Source organism: Colius striatus, chromosome 9 (genome assembly GCF_028858725.1).
Source record: "Colius striatus isolate bColStr4 chromosome 9, bColStr4.1.hap1, whole genome shotgun sequence".
NCBI lineage: Eukaryota > Metazoa > Chordata > Aves > Coliiformes > Coliidae > Colius > Colius striatus.
Genome location: NC_084767.1, coordinates 32,229,789 through 32,253,628, shown reverse-complemented (window position 1 = coordinate 32,253,628; position 23,840 = coordinate 32,229,789). Strand labels below are relative to the sequence as shown.

General features: G+C 34.5%; 2 protein-coding genes across 2 annotated transcripts in view; one reads left to right on the top strand and one right to left on the bottom strand.

Moving 5' to 3' along the window:
* The window catches only part of DNAH7 (dynein axonemal heavy chain 7), a 110,459-nt gene that overhangs the window by 72,799 nt on the left and 13,820 nt on the right, over positions 1 to 23,840 (top strand). Inside the window, exons 47-54 of the mRNA XM_062002026.1 lie at positions 673 to 836; positions 5,697 to 5,851; positions 6,757 to 6,947; positions 10,367 to 10,500; positions 11,210 to 11,545; positions 14,419 to 14,545; positions 15,706 to 15,900; positions 19,347 to 19,439. Coding sequence (XP_061858010.1) covers positions 673 to 836; positions 5,697 to 5,851; positions 6,757 to 6,947; positions 10,367 to 10,500; positions 11,210 to 11,545; positions 14,419 to 14,545; positions 15,706 to 15,900; positions 19,347 to 19,439 — 1,395 coding nt within the window. The remainder of the gene's footprint in view (positions 1 to 672; positions 837 to 5,696; positions 5,852 to 6,756; positions 6,948 to 10,366; positions 10,501 to 11,209; positions 11,546 to 14,418; positions 14,546 to 15,705; positions 15,901 to 19,346; positions 19,440 to 23,840) is intronic.
* LOC133626025 (baculoviral IAP repeat-containing protein 5.1-like) lies at positions 20,248 to 23,371 on the bottom strand. Its single transcript, XM_062002031.1, has 4 exons — positions 23,234 to 23,371; positions 22,055 to 22,164; positions 21,622 to 21,736; positions 20,248 to 20,433 (listed from the first exon to the last, which is right to left on the bottom strand). Exons 1-4 carry the CDS (start codon positions 23,369 to 23,371, stop codon positions 20,248 to 20,250), a joined length of 549 nt encoding a protein of 182 aa, XP_061858015.1.

Below are 23,840 nucleotides of genomic sequence, written 5' to 3'. Positions count from 1 at the left end.
TTTCTGAGTTCTGTTGCTTGAGAGATGATTTTTAGAATACCACAGCATATTTATCTGGCCTTATGTGTAGCTTTCATACAAGACTCTTCCTTTCATATTAACATACTATTTCTATACATCTTCCTTCTTTAGAAGCATTCTTCCTAATGGAATGTGCTTTTAGGTTTCAAGATTTAAAGATGTGTGTCTTCATTATTTTTAGGCACTATACAAACACATATAGTTTACACAACTGTAATGAGTTAAATAATACAGAGAATAGTGAAAAGCCACTGTAAATGACTAGTAAGTTTGCTTAAGTCTTTGCAAGTATTCTTCTGTGTGTCCTGAGAGTTAAATAATGAAGATGTTAATATTTTGAGGGTTTTTTTTAGTTAGGATGTGTACATTTGTTCTACACTCGTAGTATAGAAGACTACTGCTGAAATAGTAAATAAAGTTATACCAAGGCTCAGTAAGCTTACATTTCATATATAGAAGTCACAAAGGAATTTTCAGAAACACTTTTAGATATTTTATACGGAAGGATAAATTTCTTTCTATCTAGGATATAGTGATATTGTATGTAGCAGCTCTTATGGAAGTGACTTGAAAAATATATTTTTCCTTAATACTTTGAAAATTCTGTGAATGGATAGAATTTCAGTTAATATTTGTTTTCTTTTTATCTAGATGCAAACTAAAGAGTGGTCATTGCTATGTAGAACAAAAGACATTCCTTGTTCTGATGATTTTTCCTTAACAAATACCCTGGGAGAACCGGTGGAGATCAGAGCTTGGAATATTGCAGGACTACCTTCTGACATGTTTTCTATTGATAACGGCATCATTATCTCGTAAGTAGAAAAAAAAATAATAAAATACCTTCTAAGAACATGCTTTCCAATTATTACCTTATAGAAGGTTTCTACTATGTATGCAGTTTAACAACTAGCAATATAAAATTACAGTAATATCTAAATTTATAAGAAATATTAGTTATACTTTTTAACTCTGTAATATAAAGTTTAAAAATCTGAGTTAATTCCCCTCCTTTTTAACTCCTGTGGATTGCTATAAAGATACTTCCCTCCCTTCCCCCCCTCCTTATTTTTAAAACGTGGCACACTAGATTAAGTTTGAGACATCCTAAAATACTTCAGTAAGAGAATTTTGAATGCTATTCTTGTAGTATGATTGGTAGATATGGAAGTAATTCTACTTAAAAAAGCTAAAGCTCTTTAATTTTAAAGAAATATGCTGTCATCAGTTTCTACTACGAAGTGTTTCTGTAGGTAATTTGTTAATCTTTCTATAAGGGTCACATACTTCTTCCCTAAGATGGCATTGGAAATAATATAAATAATGTTGCCAACTGGTAGGAGATTTTAACAGCCAGGATGCCTTGTAATGTATTTAGTGTGATATTTTTGAAGTATTAGTTTGTACACAGATAAACTGAATCTTTATTTTGCTAGGGCACAGTAACAAAATGACAAAAATGCCTAGGCATATCTTGCATTGAAGGGGATTTGCAAAAAGTTAGAATGCAGAGAAAGCTTTCATAGGGGATGATCCTAACCATGCACTCTTTCCAGATTTTTCCTCTATTTTTTTCCTTTTACTCTATGTGCTTCTGAACTGCTTCAGCAAGAAAAGGTGAGGCAGGTCCTTCCTGCAATAACTTCTTATTTCAGAAAGGTGTGCTTTCGTACTACTTCAAGCAGTCAGGAGTTATGGGTCTTCCTCATTCATTTAATAGTTTTAGATATTTGATATAAGGTGAGAAGGTGTTATTTGTTCTGAGACTTTAGAGTCTATGTTCTTTGCATCATTAGCTTCCTATCTGTACTTCGTACAGACTAGTCATTCCTAGGATCTCTGCTGGAACAGAACAACCCCGTAGTCCAAGACAAAAACTAAAAGAGCTTTGGTGGTTTTTTTAGGCTTCTTTTTGAGACTTCTTTAATAGGTAATATGAATGAGGTACCACAAAGTTGTCTTTGTACCTGGTCCAATCTTCAAAGAATGTTAAAAAAACCCAAACAAACACATAAATCCATAGTTAATTCCAGCACTCCAAAGATGTAATTGGGTTTCCACTAAGTACTATTTACAGTTAAAAGCTTGGCAGCTGCAACTGTACTTTCTGATTATAATGTAGTTAGTATTACGATAGTCTTAATGTAAGTTGAAGAAAGTTCTGATAAGGAAAGAAAGATTTATTTTCTGTTTTGATATGCCCTTTCTATTTTTAATTTTTCCTTCTTGTAATTATCTCAAGATACAGCCAAATAAAATACTTTGATTTTACCTAGCGATACATTGTTTGACAGAAAATATTTTTTAAATTCTGCAGATTTAAAGATATTGTTATTTGGAAAGTTAAACAAATTATTAAATCCAAAATTCCTCACAGAAAGAAAATGTGATCTCATGAACTCTAAATCTAGTACCATTGCCTTTTGCTTTTAAGACAATTCTACATTTTTATGTAGTGTCCTAATACACACACACGTCTATTTCTCACATCAGTCACTAGAAACACTTTTCTAGTTCATCTGATATATACCAATGTAACAATCATAGGGAACATCAGTGATCTGTATACCAATGTATAGCATGGGAACTGACCATGTTAATGTTTTAATGTCTAGAAATATTTATAAATCTAAAACTAATCGCGAGTGAGCTATGTGCAATAGAATACTATAAGAAAGATGTGGAAATATTAGGTACATGTTAGAGACTTGACAACCATTAACCTGGCTATGGAGAAGAATTGTAAGAATTGTTTATTCATTACACAGAAAAGAAAACCAACAGACCTGAAGTAAATGGGTAGCAAAACCACACAGAAATGCAGTTAAAGCAACATTATTCCATGGTCAATTCAGCTGCAGCTGTGATACAAACAAAACCTAAAAGCTAAATACATACTGTTGGTTTTGGCCAACGTTTTGTCATGTCTTAGATTCCTGTTTTAAAATAAGATAAAGCAAACTAATTATGATAAAATTAAAGCAATATTGCCTGTTCTAGAATGTGTTTAACATGTGTTTACTGTATTAAGTTTGAGTTTGAAATTGCTGTATCACCTTGTATCATCTTCCTCTTAAAATCATCTGGCTCTATATCCTTCAGGTCTCCCTTTAGGTTCTCATAAGCAACTGATCCACCTAGCAATTCAGGAGCTTGCAATTCTTTCATTATACTTTGGATCTAGTGGTGAACACTACCTACTATGAGACTGTCTTCTAATGCTGCTGATGCTACTGCCTCATCTGACAGATCTTCTGATTTCATATGCTGTTTCTACACAGACCTACTGTGTTACCAAGTTTGCCCTTATCTGTGTTTATCAGATTATTCAAAAGACTTATAACTTTACAAAGCTCCCATTTTAACTTAATTAATGATTGCTTAGATCGCACAATGTCTTGGTGGATTACAAATGCATTTCCTGCATCTCAGTGCATTTATAGCATGCTCCACATTCATGGGTAGGCTGGACAGGGTGCTTATTTCCTAAATCATTCTACGAAGTGGGAAGAAAGCCATCTTCCTTCAGCCACTGAATGGTCATGTTCGAGTACAATTTGTGATCCATAACAGACGGAAGCTCTTTAGCATCTCAGGCTACTGCCACACATGGTGCATTTCTCTTCCAAAACTTTTGCTTCTTAACTTCTGTTGTATCCTTTCCACAATTTCCATTTTCAGTCCAAAGAGCTAAAGCCACTTTTGTTTCCTACCTCCATATCTATTCCTTCTTTTAAGGGATCACATTTACTTGGGCACATTTTACTGTGCAGAAATTCTGCAAGCAGAATCAGTCATGATTTCTGAGTAAAAAATTATTTTTCACTAGTTAGGACTAATAGTACCAAGCTAAACATCGTTTTGCTCATAACTGCATCAAGAACACATTTTTCATTTGTGCTAGCCAGAAGGCTGACACTAAGGTGGGGAAATGTTGGCCTCTGTTGTGTCTTGGAAAAGACTGGTTCTTCATCATGCTAAGCTGCCCGATCTGACATCAGTTGCCAAAAAAAACCCCAACCCAGTCTCTGCTTTTGTCTTCAGTTCCGTAACTTCTTGTAAGTCACTATTCCTTAGCAACCATCTTACCATTCAGCTTTGTTTTCACTTTCTTTATCTTATATAGCACTGCTTATCTAGTCTCTCACATCTTAAAAACCCCCATCTTTTCAGTACCGATGATCAAGAGTTACAGAACTGCAGCTGAGTTGCAGACAGCTGAAACCTTGTATTAAAGCTTACATGCATATTATTGCATGTTGTTATGTTTACACATGTATGTATAGGCCTTACAACTACACCTAAGTCTTTAATAAGAAGTTTGTGGAATAGAAGATTGTAACAGAGGATGTAAAGGATTTTTCTCTCTTAAACTATGCTTTACAGTATTTTAAAATTACTCTCTTGAGTAATCTTGCCTGCCAGCAATTTTGAAACTAATAAGCCTTCCAGATCCTGCTTCTGCAGGGGGGTTGGACTAGATGATCTCTAAAGGTCCCTTCCAACCCCTACCATTCTGTGATTCCGTGATTGTCTGATTATTGTCGTTTATAACATACACAACTACTTGCTCTGTACCTTTTCCCAATTCAATGTTTATCACTTTCTGTTGACAAATTATGGAAACCTTTCATAAAACATGACTCTTTCTAACAAGAGGTTTATTTGAAGCTCAGACAAAAGTGAGATTGCATTTTGCTGAATTTCATGCATTTTGTCTTAGTTCTTTTTAGGAAAATAAGAATACAGATGCAGGCATTGCAAGTTTTATTTATTAAACTTTTTGTTAAGAGATGGGTTCAATTTAAAAAAAAGTATTATTGATAAATAATTTGCCAGTGTTGTTGTGCGTAAACCAATTTGTAATAACGCTTGAGGCAACAGAAGTAGTCTGACAGATTTATGCTGAATCTGGAAAAAAAGAGAATTTCTGGGTTCTTTTCCTTCTAGTAATTAGACTGTGTCATGTCTCCTAACCAACTGGGGTCGGACCGAGTCATTTGATTTAGATTTTTAGGACTACATTTGATTTGCTATTATCACTTCTGCTTGCTTAGATGGTTTCTAATTTAGGTGATTATTGCTGTAATTGTAATTAAGCATTAAAAAGTTTCACTGGTCTTTAGACGTCTTGGTAATGTAACTACATGTAGTACTGTAAAAAATCTGGGAAGTAGTTACTGAATCTGTCAAAAATAAAATCCAGAAAGTCTTTGTGTCCATTGCTGCTTAAGAATTAGGTATTAAAAGTTGGAGACCTTTGAATTTGGCTATATATAATTCGCTTTTTATTAACTCAGATGTCTTTTTAGTGGCGAGTTCCATTTGTTTTCACTTGAAAATGCTGACTTATGTCTATGACTGTTTCAAAGCTGTTCAAATTTTCAAAACTTTTTTTGATCTTTTTATTTTAGAAGTGTTAAAAATTAATTTCTAGGAAGTAAGAAGTCTTATTCTAAGCACTTTCTTGGAAAGAGGAAAATTATTTTTTGTAAACAGAGGACTTTAAGATTCATCTGTCTCCTCTTAAAATCATCAAGGCACTTGAGTATGTGCCTACTATAATTTCATACTGACACACTTTTGGTTTAATGACAAAAGTGAATAAATTCCTTTATTTGGGACAGTTGAAAAGCTTATATTTCAGTTTTGAATGTTTGTATTTTTCCCTTTAGTAATGCAAGAAGATGGCCTCTGATGATAGACCCTCAGGGTCAAGCAAATAAATGGATAAAGAACATGGAAAAAGTCAACAGTTTGCATATAATTAAACTCACTGACCCTCAATTTGTAACAACACTGGAAAATTGTATTCAGTTTGGCAGTCCTGGTAAGTTAATGGCTAATGAAAGTGTAAATTACAGAAGAACCCGGAGGGGGCACAATTAGCTAAAAAATGGAACTCCAGTGAGTATCAAATGTTCTCATATTTAAGGAAAACAGATGTTTTTTGGTTGTTTTGTTTCAAATTAGTAATACGGTAATTGAATTCCTCACCCTAGGTTATAAGATACTTCTTAGCACAATATAATACTCAGTTAATTTGTATCTTTTAATTGCTTTATGAGAGTTCCCATGTATTTGTTTTAATGTTACAATAATTTTGTATCTAAAAAGTAATTATTTTATTTGACTGTTCAAGACTATAAATACCAGATTACTAGGCCGTGATCATTAATGACACTTGTATTCTCTGCAGTATCTTTATTGCAAGTAGTCTTATTAGCTTGTTACCCTTATCAAACTATTAGAAATGAGAAACATAGTTATAGCATCAGCTATATTTCAATGACTATTTGGACTACGAGTAAAGAAATTATTTATTCTCTCTGTTATTATTTCTGTGTTGATTTTGACAATCTCATGTTCTTCAGTGAAAACTGAAACAGACTTAGTTACCCAAAATGATTTCTATAATATGTGGCGTTTAATTTGTTATTTCCCCTTTTAAAATTGGTAGCTTTAAGCTACTGTTCTAAGCTGTTGGCAGCAGTAACAGTGATGTTAGTTGCTTTTATTATTGACATAATATTAGGAAAAGAAAATTAAAGGCACATTTCTTTGATTCATTTTTCTATCATCTGACTAACAGTAACCTTATTTCTAGGTATTGCTCAATTAGTACTTTTACTGTTTCCACACTGTAAATGTGCATTATACATATGTACTGTAAAGAACATGCAATGAGTATATAAATGCCAAGAAAGTCCTACTAATTCTTACATTATATTGAAGTGCTACTGGAGAATATTGGAGAAGAACTTGATCCTATCCTAGAGCCACTTTTGCTCAAACAGACATTTAAGCAGTCGGGGAGTATATGCATTTGCCTTGGAGACTCCACTATTGAGTATGCTCCTGAATTCCGTTTTTATATTACAACTAAGCTGAGAAATCCACATTATCTTCCTGAAACCTCTGTTAAGGTGAGAATTTTGAAAATGTGCAACTCTGATTTAGTTTTAAAATGATTCCTTGGCTATAATGAAGAAATAATCTGGCATTTGTTTATTCCTCCTCCCTGCCAACATTAGCTTTTTTAACAGTGCTGGTATCATCTTAGAAATGTTGACATTTCTCATATATAATATTTCATCTTGCAATACTGTCATTCTTTCATACCATCAGGAATTTATTTATTTTTATCACTTTTCCTAGTCTTAATCTCCTCGTGCTATTTAATCACCTTTTATTATGAAAATATTTCCAAGAACTAGTCACTTCACATGCAAACTCTACATTAGGCTCTGGTATTCACCATTTTTATCTGTAGTATAGTTGGGGACGGGAGTCTCAGCAAATCCTGGCATTGTGCCTTGTTTATATCAGACAGAAAATATATTTATAGATTTATATATTTGACAACTCTATCTTTTCTTATTTTTCTATGTTAGAAAAATAAAAGACGGTTTCCTTCTTTAAAGAATAAAATTGGTGGTTTAGTCATTTTGAAGTTGCTTGGGATACATGTTCTCTCTTTGAACTCTTACTATTTTTGAAGAATTGTTTATAGAAAAGAAGTCCAAACTTACACTGTAGTTGAAGATAGACTACTGAAGCACAAAATCTTGAAATCAAAACTTTAAAAACAATTATGATACTCAGTAAAATGGAACATTAAGTTATTCTGAGGAACTACTGATGCAGGAAAAATGGATAAAAATTAATGAAAGGGAATAACACTTGTTCACTTCCTTTCACATCAAGTCATATAGACACTGTTTTTTTATCAAAAAAGGTAATTAGATGCATGTTCAGAAAAAAAGGATGAAACATGTAAGGAAGAGAACATCCAAAATAATTACTCCAAGAGTAAATATATATTTAAAAGTTATATGAAATTTGTTTCCTATGAAAAGATTGTTTCCTACAAAGACAAAATCTCTTAGTTTCCAATCAACACTCAATACGGTGTACTTTTATTTTTCCCCAGAATAAAATATTTCTAAAGATGAGTCTTCTCTAGTTGTTTCCATGCAGTCAGACATAAGCTGTTAATTGCTCTAACAAGGAGCAGTTGCTTCATGAGACTGTTGGTGTCATGGTTTAACCCCAGCAGCAACTAAGTATTACACAGATGCTTGCTCACTTCACCACTCTGTCTGCAGTGGGATGGGGAGGAGAATTGGGGGAAGAAAGAATAAAACTTGCAGGTAGAGATAAGAAGAGTTCAATAACTAAAAAGAAAAGAGAGAGAACTAAAAAGAAAAAGAAAACCACTGCTTAGCAACAACCAAAACATTTCTGTGTTATCAGTAGTCATTTCAGCATAAACCCAAAATGTAGCCCTGTAGCAGCTACTAGGAAGAAAATTAACTCTATCCCAGCTGAAACCAAGCCAGCTGGGTGTACTCGCAGCTACACCACACATTGTTGAACTGGCTGACTAAGGTGGCTTATGTACAGGAAGCAGGAGCCAGGAAAAATGATTATTGGTGTGGTTATCATATTTCACAGAAAAAAGATAGTGCTGAGTTCTGGTGTGACTTACATAGTGAAGCCTGCAAAGAGACATAGGTCATGGATTTACACTATGAGATATATATTTCCAGTTATTAGCCATTTGGAGTAGCTTTTTGCTGTTTCTAACATTAATAATTAAATGTAGCAAAACCTACTAAAAAATCTGATAATTTTCAGCGCTGCTAATGGAAAAGAAACTTATTCATGTCCATAAAAAAATACATAGACACATATCATTGTGTGTCTGAGGGCACAAGAAGAAATGTAGAATGTAGGCAGCAGTTTGTACTTTGACCTCAGAGATTTGGATATCTGAACAAGCCAACTTTTCAGAGCATGGGCAGCTCTGAAAGCTAAATCATGATGCCTTTTGTAACTAGCCTTTCACTTTAAAGGCAAATAGAGCCTATGAAAGACTCTTGAAGTTGTGAAACCTTAGGTCCCTCTTAGATTTTCCATTACTAAAATTGTTAAATAAGGTGAGGAAGAAATAGATCATGATGCTTGTAAAGATCTTACTGATTCTTACTGTCATATAGAACTGAACCTCCTCTCAAAATTCCTGTTTAAGAACAGTGTGATATTCTGTCTGTGCTTCTAAACGTTTTTAAGTTGAAGCTTACAGTAACAAAAAACTGTTAGTGATGTATTTTAAGAAAGTTAAGATACTACCCCTCCAAAATTTACAAAGAAAACTCATGAAAAAGACCCTAAAATATTCAAACAACTTTCAGACATTGCTCTTGGCGGTAGCAGATCAAGACAAATGATCTTCACGAGTATTCTATATTATAACTGATCACTATGTTCAAGGCAAATATTTTTTTGAAACATTTGACAATGGTATCTGTAGCCACCAAAAAAGCCTGAAGAGGAACTATAGTCACTTAGTCAATTAATTAAAATCAATATTTTCATCAGCCTTGATAATGGATAAATAGTTATTTTCTTGAGTTTGAACTATATGCATCAAAATATTTTATAGCTCTCTGCTGGTAATGTACCTCTCTTTCTCATGTAAGATATTGTACATTTTTTGCCACTTCTTCCGAAAGAGCATCGGGGGTTTTTTTCTGGATCCATTATAAATATGTCATGGGATGAGAATTCTTTTAAACAGGTTGTTTTCCAGTCACTTATTTTCTCATGAAAAAGAGAAAATTCTGCTACGCTATTTCTAGTATAGAAATATTCCTGTAATAATAATGCAAAAAATTGCATCTGAACACTGCCATTGAAGAGAAAAAATGTTTGTGTCAGGGGCAATAAGAGTTTGAAGTACAACTCCAGTATGTATGTTACTACTTCATGAAAATAAGTAAAAATTTTATGAGTAAAAAGTTTCTAACCACCATAAAATGTGACCTATCTGGTCTTTACCTTAATTTTTGACAAATACTATACCAGTATCCTATTTCACGGGGATGTTCAGATGGAAGATGAAGATGTTCAGATGTTGTTGAAAACAACACCAAATTTATTTACAAAATATGTATGTAAATTCAGTCTTCCATTAATGGAAATGTTTTGTTCCTTTCTCTGTGAAGGCTGCTTGATGCATACAGGTATCCCTCTTGCATGGAAAAATGTTCATTCATGTTATGTGGGCCAATCCCTAGAAGCACCGGTATTCAATTTTTAAGTGTAGTTTTGAGGAACAGAATGAAATTCTATACATTCTTATCTCAGCCCTTTTATCATTAACTTTGTGTGTTAATCTTGGTGTTGCCTTTTCCAACACATAATTTTGAACTCTCAGCTGCAATTTATTTACTCTCAAATTTTGGTTCAGGATATGATGATATACAAACCTCATCTTGTAAATGAAGATGTATCTGGCCATAAATGTGCTATTTAAAAAAAAAAATATTTCTTCTAACAGGTGACATTATTGAACTTTATGATTACCTCAGAAGGAATGCAGGATCAGCTTCTCGGAATTGTGGTTGCAAGAGAAAGACCAGATCTGGAGGAAGAAAAACAAGCCCTCATTCTTCAAGGGGCTGAGAATAAAAGGTATCACGATAACTTCCCTTGGTAGGGATAGAAGCAGGTTGCAGTTTAAGGAAATACAATCATGGGAAACATATTCCAGAAACTATTATTCTTGTTTGATTTAACAGAAAATCCAGGACTGCTATTTTTGAGTGCCCAAACTTAGGCTTCTGTTTTGTCATTTAGGCTGATTTGAATTTACTCATATTCCTACTGGTTTTGCCATTCTTGTTCTGATATGGTTTCCTATTTCTGGGATTATTAAAAAAAAAGGTTAAAGACCTGAATTGAGGGTTGTGTAATTGCAAAATGTACCTGTTGATCCTGTCCTGTTTTTTTTTTTTTATGCATTCCTTCCATGATACTGACATATGATTTGATGTCCTCACAAATTTTCCTTAGATATTAATGATTGTGTTTTAGAAGTGTTCTCAATGTGCAAGATTTGCACTTATTTTACATGGGAAAGAGCATCTTTCCCCATGGGTCAAAGCATGAAAGCATGCAGTATTAAAACTAATTTGTCACTTCTTGTCTTTGCCGTCCAATTTTTTAGCCGAAAAGTGGATAAATTTCAGACATTTTAGAAATTTAAGAGATCGTTTAATAAGAAAAAAAGGTTTTACTAAGCTGCATGCCATGAATAGAATCCATGTGTTGTCTTATTTAATAGAAATTTACAAAAAAAGCTGCAATTTTCATGAGCGAAAATTCTTGTATATTATTTTAGGCAGCTAAAAGAAATAGAAGACAAGATTTTAGAAGTTCTTTCAGCCTCAGAAGGAAACATTTTGGAGGATGAAACTGCTATCCAGATACTGTCATCTTCCAAAGTTCTGGCTAATGAGATTTCTGAAAAGCAAGCTGTAGCTGAAGAAACAGAAAAGAAGATTGATGCTACTCGTATGGGCTATCGTCCTATTGCTATCCATTCATCAGTCTTGTTTTTCTCTATTGCTGATCTAGCTAACATTGAGCCAATGTACCAGTATTCACTCATGTGGTTTATTAACCTTTTCATCATATCTATAGATAATTCAGAGCAATCGGCAGTTTTACAAACAAGGTAAGAGTGATAATTCACTATTTGTAATTGGTAATATAGTTAACTCCAGAAATATAATTTCTCCAAAGTGTATTGTCTCAGACAGTGTCTGTCTTCAGGAAACAGACAAGAAACCGTTTCACACACCTGGTGAGAGAGAATGCTGTGACTGGCACTCTTGGCTGTAAAGTGTACAAAGCAGCAATTACTAACCCAACTATTTTTTTAAATCAGTTTGTTTATTGTTTTATACTTAAGGTGCCCCTCCCTCCCTCTTCCAGTTTGCTCATGAGACTGTGAAAAATTGTGAATTTATTTTGCATATGATGGACCTCACTAATTGTGATCACGTGAGGATTATCCACAATATACCCTTGAAGTGAATTATCTATACAGAGATTGTTTAAAGAAAGTTTTTCTATGTTCTATCTTATCAGATACTAAATTCTATTTAGTGGCTTAATTTGATCTTCAAATCACAGAGCATTGCTTCTGTTGCATATCTATTTGCCTGTTCATCAAATGAACAAAGAAGGGGAAAGGGAAGCTACTCTCATAATTTGTATATAGACTTTTTTTTTTAGTTACAGTATGTAGTTTACTTGCTTTTTCACTAGAATTTAGTCAAGGTCTGGGCAACCCAAGGCTAATGTAACTCTTTTGTCAAATATATTGCTAATAATCATTTAAGTTAGAAATTATATTTTGGAAGAATATTTGAAATTTGGTAGCCTTTTACCAGTAAGGCAATCTGTGTTGTATAAACCTAGCTCTTTGGTTTTAAGACTGTATTAGATTTGCATGGAAAGGTTTAGGTATTGGGAGGACTACTTGGGTGGCTTCTTGGAGAAGCTGATAAAAGCTGTGTCCGACAGAGCCAGCGCTGGCATCTCCAAGATGAACCTGCTGCTGGCCAAGGCAGAGCCCATCAGTGATGATGGTAGGGCCTCTGAGATAACGTATTTAAGAACATTGAGAAGTCCTCCCCTTGCAGATGAAGGAGCACAGAAACAATATGATGAACTGACCACACTCCCCCTTCACTGTCCACCTGTGCTGCTGGTAGGGAGGGAAGTTGAGAAAATTGGCAGTAAAGTTCTGTCCAGGTAGAAGGGAGGGGTAGGTAGAAAGTATTTTTAAGATTTGGTTTTATTTCTCATTATCCTACTCTTTGATTTGGGGAAAATTTAATTTAATTTATTACCAGTTTATTCTGTCTTACCCGTGATGGTAATCAACGAGTAATCTCTCCATGTCTCCTTATCTCAACCCATGAGCCATTCATTATACTTTTGCCAGCTGAGGAAGAGGAGAGATAGACTGGTGGGCAGCTGACATCCAGCCAGGGTCAACCCACCAGAAAATCTTACTCTTTTGCATCTCAAAATCCCCATGTGCCTAAATTAAACCAAGCAATTGATAAAATAATCTAATTTTGATTCAGAAACTTTTTGTCAGCAGATATATAAAGATATATAAAGATATAGGACCTGAATCCCAGCTGACTATACATCCCCAGAGAATGATTTGTGTAAGCCTGTTTTGGTAATTTTTGGTAATTTTGCTTGGTGAAGGTGGACTCACAGAAATTTCTCTGTGAATCAATAATTTACATAAGACTTCATATTGGGCTCTTATCACTAATGGGACATTTTTTACTACAGGCTCTGTTCTGAGGCTATATATATATATATATATGTATTTTAATCATTCTTTTCTCATGCAAACCATGTTACTTCTGTAACTTGCAACTGGCTAATTTTGTGTCAGTATTTTGTGTATAAACTGTCTGTATATTCATTTAACTCATGAGGAATCGGTAATTTTAAAAGGACTTAAAATAATAATAGAAACCCAGCGGCATTTATATACTATAGTAATATTATCTAAAATGGTCTCTTTCTTGTTAACTGAATGGAAGAAAAGAAAAATAGATTGAAACACAAGAATAAGATGTGTCAGAAGGCACAGATCAAACAACATAGCTTGCTCTCAATCTTGATCTGTCAAAAGCTTTCCACTTTTTACTTATAATAGATTACACAGGCTTCTGAAAGATCTCTCTGTCTGAACTGCACAAGTAGACCCCTGCCAAGTAACTGGTGACCTAGGTAGCTGGAAAAAAAGCCATAGCACCTTCTCCACATCTTTGTTACTAACCTGAAATAAGTATTTGAAGGCATTGTGCAAGTTCAGATACTGCATTTTCAACCACCTGAACGGACTTTTCCTTATTCTGACTAGATATTCAAGGTATTAAACCTTTATGAAACAATAGATGGCCTCCTTGCTTTGTATTTAAACAAAAATACTGATAAAGAATCACAGAGTTTAAAATATATTTCTATTACACTGTATTAAGGAAAATACTCTTTCTTAAGGTAAACATTTCAGATAACCTTTAAAAATGTACCGTTTTGATTTTGTCCCTGGTGTTTATCACAGAATCACAGAATGGTAGGGGTTGGAAGGAACCTTTAGAGATTGTCTAGTCCAACCCTCCTGCCAAAGCAGGTCTACCTAGATCTGGTCACTTTTGAAAACCTCCAGAGAAGGATAATCCGCAACCTCCTAGGGAAGCCTGTGCCAGGGCCCTCTCATCCTCATGATTTATGTTCATCATGAATTTAAAATGCTGCTGGTTTTCTGCCCCTTCCAGAAGGAACCTCTCTCTTCCTCTGAAAATCATGTCTTCCTAAGATGTAATTGCACTTAAATGGTTTTTATGTTACTTTGTTCACAAAATGGTACATGCATTTAATGATTGCTTTGGGGTAATTGGCCAGAGAGTTTATTAGAAAAAATGGAATCTAAATGGTTTATAATAGGTTTCCAGAGTGCACATTCTTCAGAGTGATAATAATGGAAGATTATTATTTTTCCAACACCTGTAGGTTGAAGATTCTCAAGGATCATTTTACGTACTCACTTTATGTCAATGTCTGTCGCTCCCTCTTTGAAAAAGACAAGCTGCTCTTCTCTTTTTGTCTAACTGTCAATCTCCTGAAATATGAAGGAATGGTCAGTAATTAAAAATAATTTTGTTTCATATTATATACATATATTAAAACTGCATATACACACTCAGTAATACGAACATATGAGATAAGAATAGGAGAAAAAGTTTTAATGTATTACTTAAGCCTCGATTTTGTGGCATTCTATTTTCATTTTGATAAGCAATTATAAACATTGAAAAGGATTCTCTAGAATAAAGTAAATATTTAGCAAACAGGTATGGCAAAAGTGATAACAATTTTTCTAAACATCACTTGAACCAAAGCCCAGCCTGTGTTATTCTTACAGTGAACACTTTGCAAAATTTTACTGTAAAGTATTCTGAGTTCCAGGAGCATATAAAATGAATGGTAAAAATTGATTTAAGAAACTACTCATCTTTTTCACTTAAGGTGCTAAATATGTTTATTTTTGCATAGAATTCATCAAAATGAAACACTTATACCAACTGAATTCTTTTAATTTCTAATAAGCCTTTAAAAAAATTCTTTACATGATTTAAAAAATTCATCCTGAAATACATGCATTTTAAACGTGTTATCTGCAGAACAGTACTTAGGGTTGCTTGGAGGTGTTTCAGTATAATATGAAAATACTTGAATTGTTTTCATTGGAGAATACATAGAAGTGAATTCTTTCAAGAGCTATTCAAGAGTAATAAACATGGGACACCGATCTCCTATTCACAGGGATTTCCATTTATAAATTAAAGCCATCAAAGAAATTTTGACATAAAGGAGTATTGAGAAAGGAAGGAGATGTGTGATAAGCTGGCACTTCTGTTTCACATTTAGACTTGCATTATGGGAAAAGATTGCAAAATGCATTGTTCCTTGAAACATGCTTGGTATATTTTTTTTCCTTCAATATTTTGGTGTTTAAAGAATGGGTCTAAAAATCTAATCAGTTAACATTGTTCGTTCTCCAAGTTAAGACGGTAGATGAATCTTTTAATTGGCTCATATCTTAGGTTTTTTGATTCTTAAATTCATGTTTAAGTGAAAAGCAAACACTGAATACTTCAGAAATAAGTTTTTAGTAGATGTATACAAGATTTTTCACCTACAGCAAGATTTCAGATAAGTATATTGTTTTCTTACATAATGTACTAAAAGCATTAGATTATATTTATTTAGTCTTGAGAGCAGTGTTTTTCATTGCAGATTGATGAGAATGAGTGGAAATTTCTGTTGACTGGAGGCATAGGTTTGGACAATCCCTTTTCTAATCCATGTACTTGGCTTCCTCCAAAATCATGGGATGAAATTTGTCGACTAGAAGAGTTGCCATGCTTCACAAACATTTGTAAGGATTTTACACAACTGGAGGATGGATGGAAATTAATATACGACAGCATGGTATGTTAACATTACTGATTGCTTGCATTCATAAACTAATTAACACAGTGAAAATATTCAGCAAAAAGAAAGTGCTGTCATTTTACATGGTATGTTCTTATGTATACTGATGAAAATATTTAAGCAAATGGTGAGTAGTAGTAGATTATTGCCAATTTTTCAGGTGGCTTCTGAATAGCAAGTCATGATTTGAATTCAATTTGGATAGAAATAGCCAACAAAATGTGGAGTGGTAAGGTAATAGTGAAATTTGCTCAACTTAAGGCAACCACTGTCCCTTGTCAGTCAATATGTTTGTTTACTGTGCTGTGCAGATACCTTTTCTTGCTATTATGTAGCAGGCTACTTTCCTGGATGAGTGTAAAAACCACAATTATTGCCATGTAGAGAAACTAGAATGAAAGACCTGGAATTTGCTGTTCTCACAGTGACTTGATATATATATGTATTAATTTTTTTGTCCTTATCTAATTTCATCACTGTTTCCTTAAAACCTGTTCTCTTTAGATGAATTATACTCCACCTTTGTGCACTTACTTCATCTTTAACCTTACCATTAACTCATCTTTTATCATACTCCACCCCTTCTGCTTCTTGATATGCGAATTGCTTATTATACACACATCACCTGAACAAATGATTAAAAAAGGTATCCTTTCCTATTTGCGCTATATCTGACCATAGCCACTTACATGTCCAGCTAACACTATCCATTTGTGCTTAGTCCATTGAACCACTTTTCCTCACAGTTAACTTCAATAATGAAAAATTGTCACCAATATTCAGTCAAAAGACCTAGGACTTTACACCCATTTCAAGAAGATTTAATGGTGTGTTTTATTCATCGTAAATGCCATGGATTTAGAAATCCTTTCTATTTAAAAAAATGGGCTTAAAGTATGCAGAGAGGAAAAGAATGGATTTTTGTTTGGAAATGCTCACAAGTGTACAATGAGACACATTAAAGAAACTGAGCAGCTGCAGCTCCTCCAGTTGTCCAGATCACAGGAAACAGAAGAATAGCAGAGATAAGCTTTCCTTGGCTATTCTTTTGGAAATAGTCACTTGGAAAACCAACAGAGAAATGATGGCATTTGAAAAAGAGATAAAGGAAAGGGGCTACTTCATTACACACTTTGGGATTATGTTTTTTTAAATGACTAATAGAAATGAAAGTTGCAGACTTTCAGAAGTAAAAATTCAAGGTGTGGGTGATGCCTACGTGTGCATTCATGCAGCCAAATTGAATTAAATATAAATTCAAGTGGCATTCACTAAAGTGATATCTATAGAATCAGGCTATCAGTTAACAGATGAAGACTCTAAATAAACAATTACATTGAAGCCAGGAGCATTCAGTTACTGAATTCTGAGTGCTAGATGAAAAGGACTGGCACTATCTATCACTGTTCTGATACAGAAAAGTTGCTATGCCTCTTACTTGTTATGTAAAACTTGTTCATTACTTATCTAGCTTTACAGAGTCACAGAATCTTAAGGGTTGGAAGGGACCTCAAAAGATCATCTAGTCCAACCCCCTGCCAGAGCAGGACCACCTAGAGTGAGTCACACAGGAACTCGTCCAGGCTGGTTTTAAATGTCTCCAGAGCCCATTCCAGTGCTCTGTCATGCTCACAGTTAAGATATTTTTCCTTGTGTTTCGTTGGAACCCATTGCCCCTTGTCCTGTCATTGGACATCACTGAGAACAGCCTGGCTCCTGATACCCACCCTTTACATGTTTGTAAACATTAATGAAGTCACCCCTCAGTCTCCTCTACTCAAAGCTGAATCTCTGGCTCCCTCAGCCTTTCATCAGAAGTGAGATGCTCCACTCCATCATCTTGGTGGCCCTGCACTGAACTCTCCAGCAGCTCCCTGTCCTTCTTGAACTGAGGGGCCCAGAACTGGACACGATATTCCAGATACGATCTCACAAGACCAAAGCAGGGGCAGAGAAGAACCTCTCTCGACCTAGTAACACCTTTAATACTAGTACTTTCACGTGACTACACTAGAATTTTTAAAAATGGTAGTTACTGGATCTTGGGTAAGATTCCTTTTTGAAAACTTTTTTTTTTTACCACTAGTATAGTTCACCCCTAGTAATAGGCAACTATCTCTTTTCCCTTGTATTGTTAATGATACACAGATTTAAACACAGGGCAGTTCATACATGTGTGCTAAAGAGTACAAAATCAGCATTGCCACTTTAGCCACAAGGAATCTGAATGTTTTTAAAGGAGTTGGAGATGTAATTTTTTCATCTTACTTTGGAAGATCAGTTTGCTTCCAAAAGTAGAGGAGACCTAACTTCAACTCTCTAGTTCAAGGAGTCCATGTATCTTATCTAAATTTGTCATACATATCTCAGAGTAGGGAAACTCAGTTTTCTAGGTGGCTGACAATCTCAAAGCTATAGATCCATCTCTTCTTATGGAAACGTGAAGTGTTTTTGACATAGAGGCAGAGCTCAGAGGAGTCTTCAGTGTAACCTTGCTCCTCAGTGTTTCCCAATTCACATAGCTTTCTTATAAAGCATGCACATTTTTAGCTGAACTCTTCAACAGCTGTTATAGATGTCACTCTGAGGTACCTATTTTCCCTATTTATCAATATAAAAATAATGCAGCATTCTAAATTCCAATCTGGAACTAAGTGCCTAGAAATTGGGGAGGGAGAGATCCAGGCTGCAGCTCCTTAGCAAAACATGAGCTCCATCATGATTTTATTTACTAAATCAAAGTTGCTCAGAATGTAGTTTTTACAGCTCTGTCTGCGTACTCTGTGCCCAGCCCTTTACAGGCAAGCTTAAGAGGCATACCAGCAGAGCTGTAACACCAGTTTCCAGAAAGGTATAGCTAGCTGTCATGTAACTTCAGTCTAATAAGAAGTTAACATGTCCCACAACACTGACTTTTCCCAATCTGATACTTTAATAACAATAACAGCTGGTTTATTCATAGGCCATTTACAGACTAAATTCTCTGATGTATTTACTTAATTCTCCAATTCTTGTTCTTCTGTACTAATTTTCTTCATTTGAATCCAACCTAACTCATAGTTCTGTAGATACTGTAATGTGATTCTCATTTATTATATAGAGATCATTATACTATTGAAGACTGCCACCTTGAGTTCTAACAAAGAGTGAGGTAAAGCACATTTTCAGGTTTTCTCCATCTCCTTCCTTCTCCACTTTCTAGAGGAGAACTTTGGATTATTATCTTTTAAACAATTACTAACACTTGTCTGCTATAAGAGAACCTTCTTAGATAAACATATATTTAAAGGTCTGTTTTTTTTTTTAAGCTTCAAGCATGTCAACCCCCTTGTCAATTAAGAAAAGACACATCATGGATTGATGAGTCAAGTTAAAAGATATTTATTCCTACTATAAGTAAATTCACAAATGCTTTTAAAAAAAATGTGAAAATATGTTTTTAGGATCCCCAGCATGAGGATTTTCCAGCAGAGTGGCAAAAAAAGTTGGGGGAGTTTCAAAGGATGCTTGTCATTCGCTGCCTGAGACCTGACAAAGTATGTATAAAACTTTCATTTTATTCAAAAAAGCTTGTCCATGTTAGAGACCCAAAGTATTTGCAAGTATGCATTTCAACTGTGTTGGCTACAGCCATTCTACAGTAGTCTATGATAAAACTAAAATACTAATTGAGATTCAAAAAACACAAGCAAATTTGAAATAATAATAAAACTTTAGAACATAAGGATAGGCCTTTAATTTTTTTACATTTCAATATACACACTAAAAATCCCTAGAGGTCTTCTGCTTGAGATTGTCTTACCTTGTGACTTTCCTTTTTCAGTAAACCTATTTTTGCTTATGTAACTTTTTTGAATGGATTTCACTCTCTCTGGTAAATTTTGTCTGATCTGTGAAGATAATTTAATGGTTAGCAAGAGTGTAGATCAAGTAGGTACTTAAAATGCAGAAATTATTGCAGAAACAGATCCATTTTTGGTCCATGGAAAGTATTTGAAGCAGAAGTGTTCTGATTTGAGTCTGTCTAGCTGTAAGGCTTGAATGTTTGCCTAGATCACAAGAGGTTCTCACAGTTGTGAAACTTTATTCCAAGAATGCAACCTACTAAAAACCAGAATACAAGTATTTACTTAGACAAGTTTCTTATATTGACAGATTAGTGGTACTACTGTTACTCTACTCCTAGCCATAATAACAAAACACATGGTGAAAGAATAGGAGACTGTGAAATGAATTCTCTATGCTTCCTTAAACAGTGATGTGGCTTTATATTAGTACTCAGATTAAAATACTAATGTTTGTACCATATAAAGATGAAAAACTTTTAGAGTGAGGCTTTACACTTCACTTCTGGATTTTTTTTGACTGGCAGTATGAGCTTTCAGAATGTTGGACGGATGGATCAACGTGGAGAGGTACTGCCAGTGGTGGTGTGCACTGATGCTTGGAGACAAAGTTATCCACAAGACGTTGCCTAGTTGCGGTGACTTCTTCTTCAAAAGAGTTGATTACGCTTCTGCCAGTTTTCAACTTAAAGCAAAAGATTGAGACTTTTAGTTGAGGAATTTAACTGTCTAGTTCAACTACATTCAAAACTTCAATCCTTAAAACCTCACTAACTCTAGTTTAGAAGATAGCTATGGCCAGCTATACTGATGTCTATTCAGACAGAGCAGTTTGGCAGCAATTTCATATTCATACCCCCATTTGATTCAGAAACTCCTCCACCAGCCTTGCTGGTAGTGCTCAGTTCAATGACTACTTTTCTTTTAAATTAGATTACAAACCTAATCTAGCTGTATTTTACATCACATCATGAAGGGAGACTTCTATTTAAATTTCTTCTGTGTGAAAGGCGTGATCTTACTTCTCAGAATGCATTAGGATATTGCTGCTTGACAGCATGACAGCCCTAGTGCATAGCCTTCTAAGCTATTTGTGAGGCAAAGTGTCCCCACTTCAAGCTACTGCTCCAAATTTTCTATATGCTGTATTTAGAGATAAAATAATACTATGGCTGAATACTACTCTTGTGCCTTGAAACACTGCTGTAAATCTATTACTATTCAGGTTAGATAACATCATCTCACTCTGCCAACCCACCAGGAAGTAACATGCAGAAACTTTACTGTGTTTCATCAAGGAGCTTGGATAACTTGATTGTTATTGTCCATAGTCATATATCAAAGATCAGCTGATCTTGGTCAACTAGTTGAAGCAGCTTGGTTTTGTGTGCTTTTTTTAATATGTCAACTATGGCATGTATGAAATCCCAGAAGTGTGAAGGAATAAAACTGGGTAACTGTAACACACTTGAAAATGGTCTTTAGTTTGAAAACTTAGACTGATTTACATGTGGAACTGGACACGTGAAATAATAATCTGGTCAAATTTTATCTTTTCACAAGTAGAATTTCCTGAATTGATTGATTATTGCACTGAAGATTTTTTTTCAGCTGCAGTGGGTTGCTGGAAAAATATTTCTAGAGGAAACAAGTATTCCTTCAAAAGCTAGATAATAGGCTACACAGAGAAGTGTTTAGGTGCAGATTTTCTTAGCCAACAGTGCATATAAATCATAAGTTCAGAGTAAGTAATGTTCTAAGCTTACGCAATCCTTGCTGATGCTTGGAAATCTTAGAAGTTCTTGATTACATTCAATCTTTGAATCTTATACTATTGAATCTGTGAATCTTATACTATTTAGCTAACACTTACAAGGAAGGTTCTCAGCCTTGTCATCTCCAGCATGTAGTACTCCTCCATTGTCAGGTCATCAAAGTGCTTACTAAGGGATAAAAAGCCACAGCTGTGACGTTTACGGTGTTCCTCCCTGTAATTTAAACCCAGAATAAGAACAGAGAATAAACCTATGAAAGTTACATTTCAAGAATTGAAGAAATATGAACATACAGATCTCTTCAGTAATTCTAGTCTATCACTAGAGAAAGTATCATACAGAAAACATATGAAACATTTTCTCAGATAAAAGGTAGTTTAAATATTTCAAGGTTTACTGGGTAAGGCGAACTTCAGTAGGCTTCACCGTTATAAAATGTTACAGGGAAACTGCGATTTTATGATCAGTAAGGGTATGTTGTCAAAGAAGCTTGGAGAAATACTTCAGCAACATTATTACATCTGTGCTTACCACGGGTCATCATTTGGTTCCCAGCCCTCCAATTCTATCAAGCAAAAGAAACATTTTGCCACATCTGGTTCATTTGCATTTGGACAGTGGACGAAGCCAGCCTTTGCCATCTGCAGGTGACAGTTTAGAAGTTCAGAGCTTTGTCCAACACACCGTTCACATCAGCAAACGGTTTGAGAGGTTACAAATAATGCCTTTCCCCACAGTGTCTATCAGCACAGATCAGGCTGAAAAATAAGTTTTAAGTATTAGGACTGCCAGGAGGTAAATAAGCAATTAGTAAAGGAACATGGAATAGGCTACAAGTATTGAATGGATTTCTGTATAGCTGTGGTATCTGCAGGCTACCAGAGTAGCTTTGTTCTACTAGATAACATCTAGTAGTTGCCACGTTCCACAGGCATTTTAGTAGCAGTGCATGAGATCTGCCATAGCTGGGACTTGAAAGAATATTTTCAGAGAAAAAAACATAGTGTAAGACTGTGGACATAGAGGACTTTTAAATACAAATTACGAGAATAAAATGCTAGATCTTTACGTTCTCTGTTTTCCTGTCATTTTACACTCACATCTGTCCATAGTGCTAAAAATTAAGTTTGTCAGTTATCAAACTTCACACCTTCTCAGATAAAGCTTACAGTATGATTCATCTGGGATTCAGCCTGGAAGTTTCATGTGTGTATCAAAATAGAATTCAGGTGGATTAAAAAAAAAAATCAAAGCCTCTAGGGACACAAATATTAAGTTTTCTAACATTTGAGTAATTTTAATTTCTGAATTTCAAGTAGTGATCATTCTTGCTCTTCTATTCTTCCTGCTGGGTGTATGATTGTCCCTTCTAATGTAGACTCTTTTTTTATGAATTTGCAAACACAAAGACTATGTAATACAAGAAAAAAACTTTTAAACAACAAGAACAAAAAGGAAAAAAAAGAAAACAGGAAAAATAACTATATTCTGTTCTGCAGCTAGACTAGCTAACTGAACATGCAAAAGCCAGTTATCCTACTACAGCATTTCTAAGCAGGTAACGGACAAAACTTAGAATATTCAACTTTTCATCAACTTTTGGCTTAATGTAAGCTCATGAGTCTTCTTGAACATGTATACACTTAACAATGACTTCACATTCAGGCATAGCATATGGAAAATAACAAAAATATCCATTTTCACACTTACATTCTCTGGAGTACACTTGCAGTTCTCTATAAAAGGCCAATTTGTGAAGGTTTTTAAACGATTCTCATACTCATACATCTCCTTAAAATCACTCAGGAGCTTGGAAGCTAAACCAAGCTCTTTCAAGAGCCTCTCCATCCTTTAAGCTTGCAATTAGTGTGGCCTAGAGCCATCTTCCTGCTCTTAAATTTAAGGCATTTTACTAATTGGTGACACATTGCACCTGTAAAGCAGGGTAAGTTTTAAAGCAAGTAAAAACATAGGTGGATTTATGATCAAGACAATTGAGAAATGAAGCTACTGGAAATTTTTCTCATGTCACAGTCTGTGTGCTCAGTCACATTATGTATTTATTAACTGAAAGCACCTATGGTAATGCAATAGGAAAACTGATGATTTTATAATTGGAATTTCAAAAATGCAAGTTAAAAAATCTAGTTATGAATACAGCAATTCTACAAATAAAATGTTAAAAAACATGATAGTGATAGTGACCAAAGTTGTTGAATTAATGTTGATGTTTGAAACCCTTAGCATTTCTTTAATTTTTTTGTTCAGCGATTAAATCTTAGTATCGTGTTTTCAAATACTGTTGCATTTCTTTAAA

Coding starts and splice junctions, on each gene's coding strand:
- LOC133626025 (XM_062002031.1), bottom strand. CDS start 23,371: ATGGAGAGGCTCTTGAAAGAGCTTGGTTTAGCTTCCAAGCTCCTGAGT. Junction 21,737..22,054: donor GAACCAAATGATGACCCGTG/GTAAGCACAGAT, acceptor TTTAAATTACAG/GGAGGAACACCGTAAACGTC. Junction 20,434..21,621: donor CAAGGCTGAGAACCTTCCTT/GTAAGTGTTAGC, acceptor TTTTGCTTTAAG/TTGAAAACTGGCAGAAGCGT.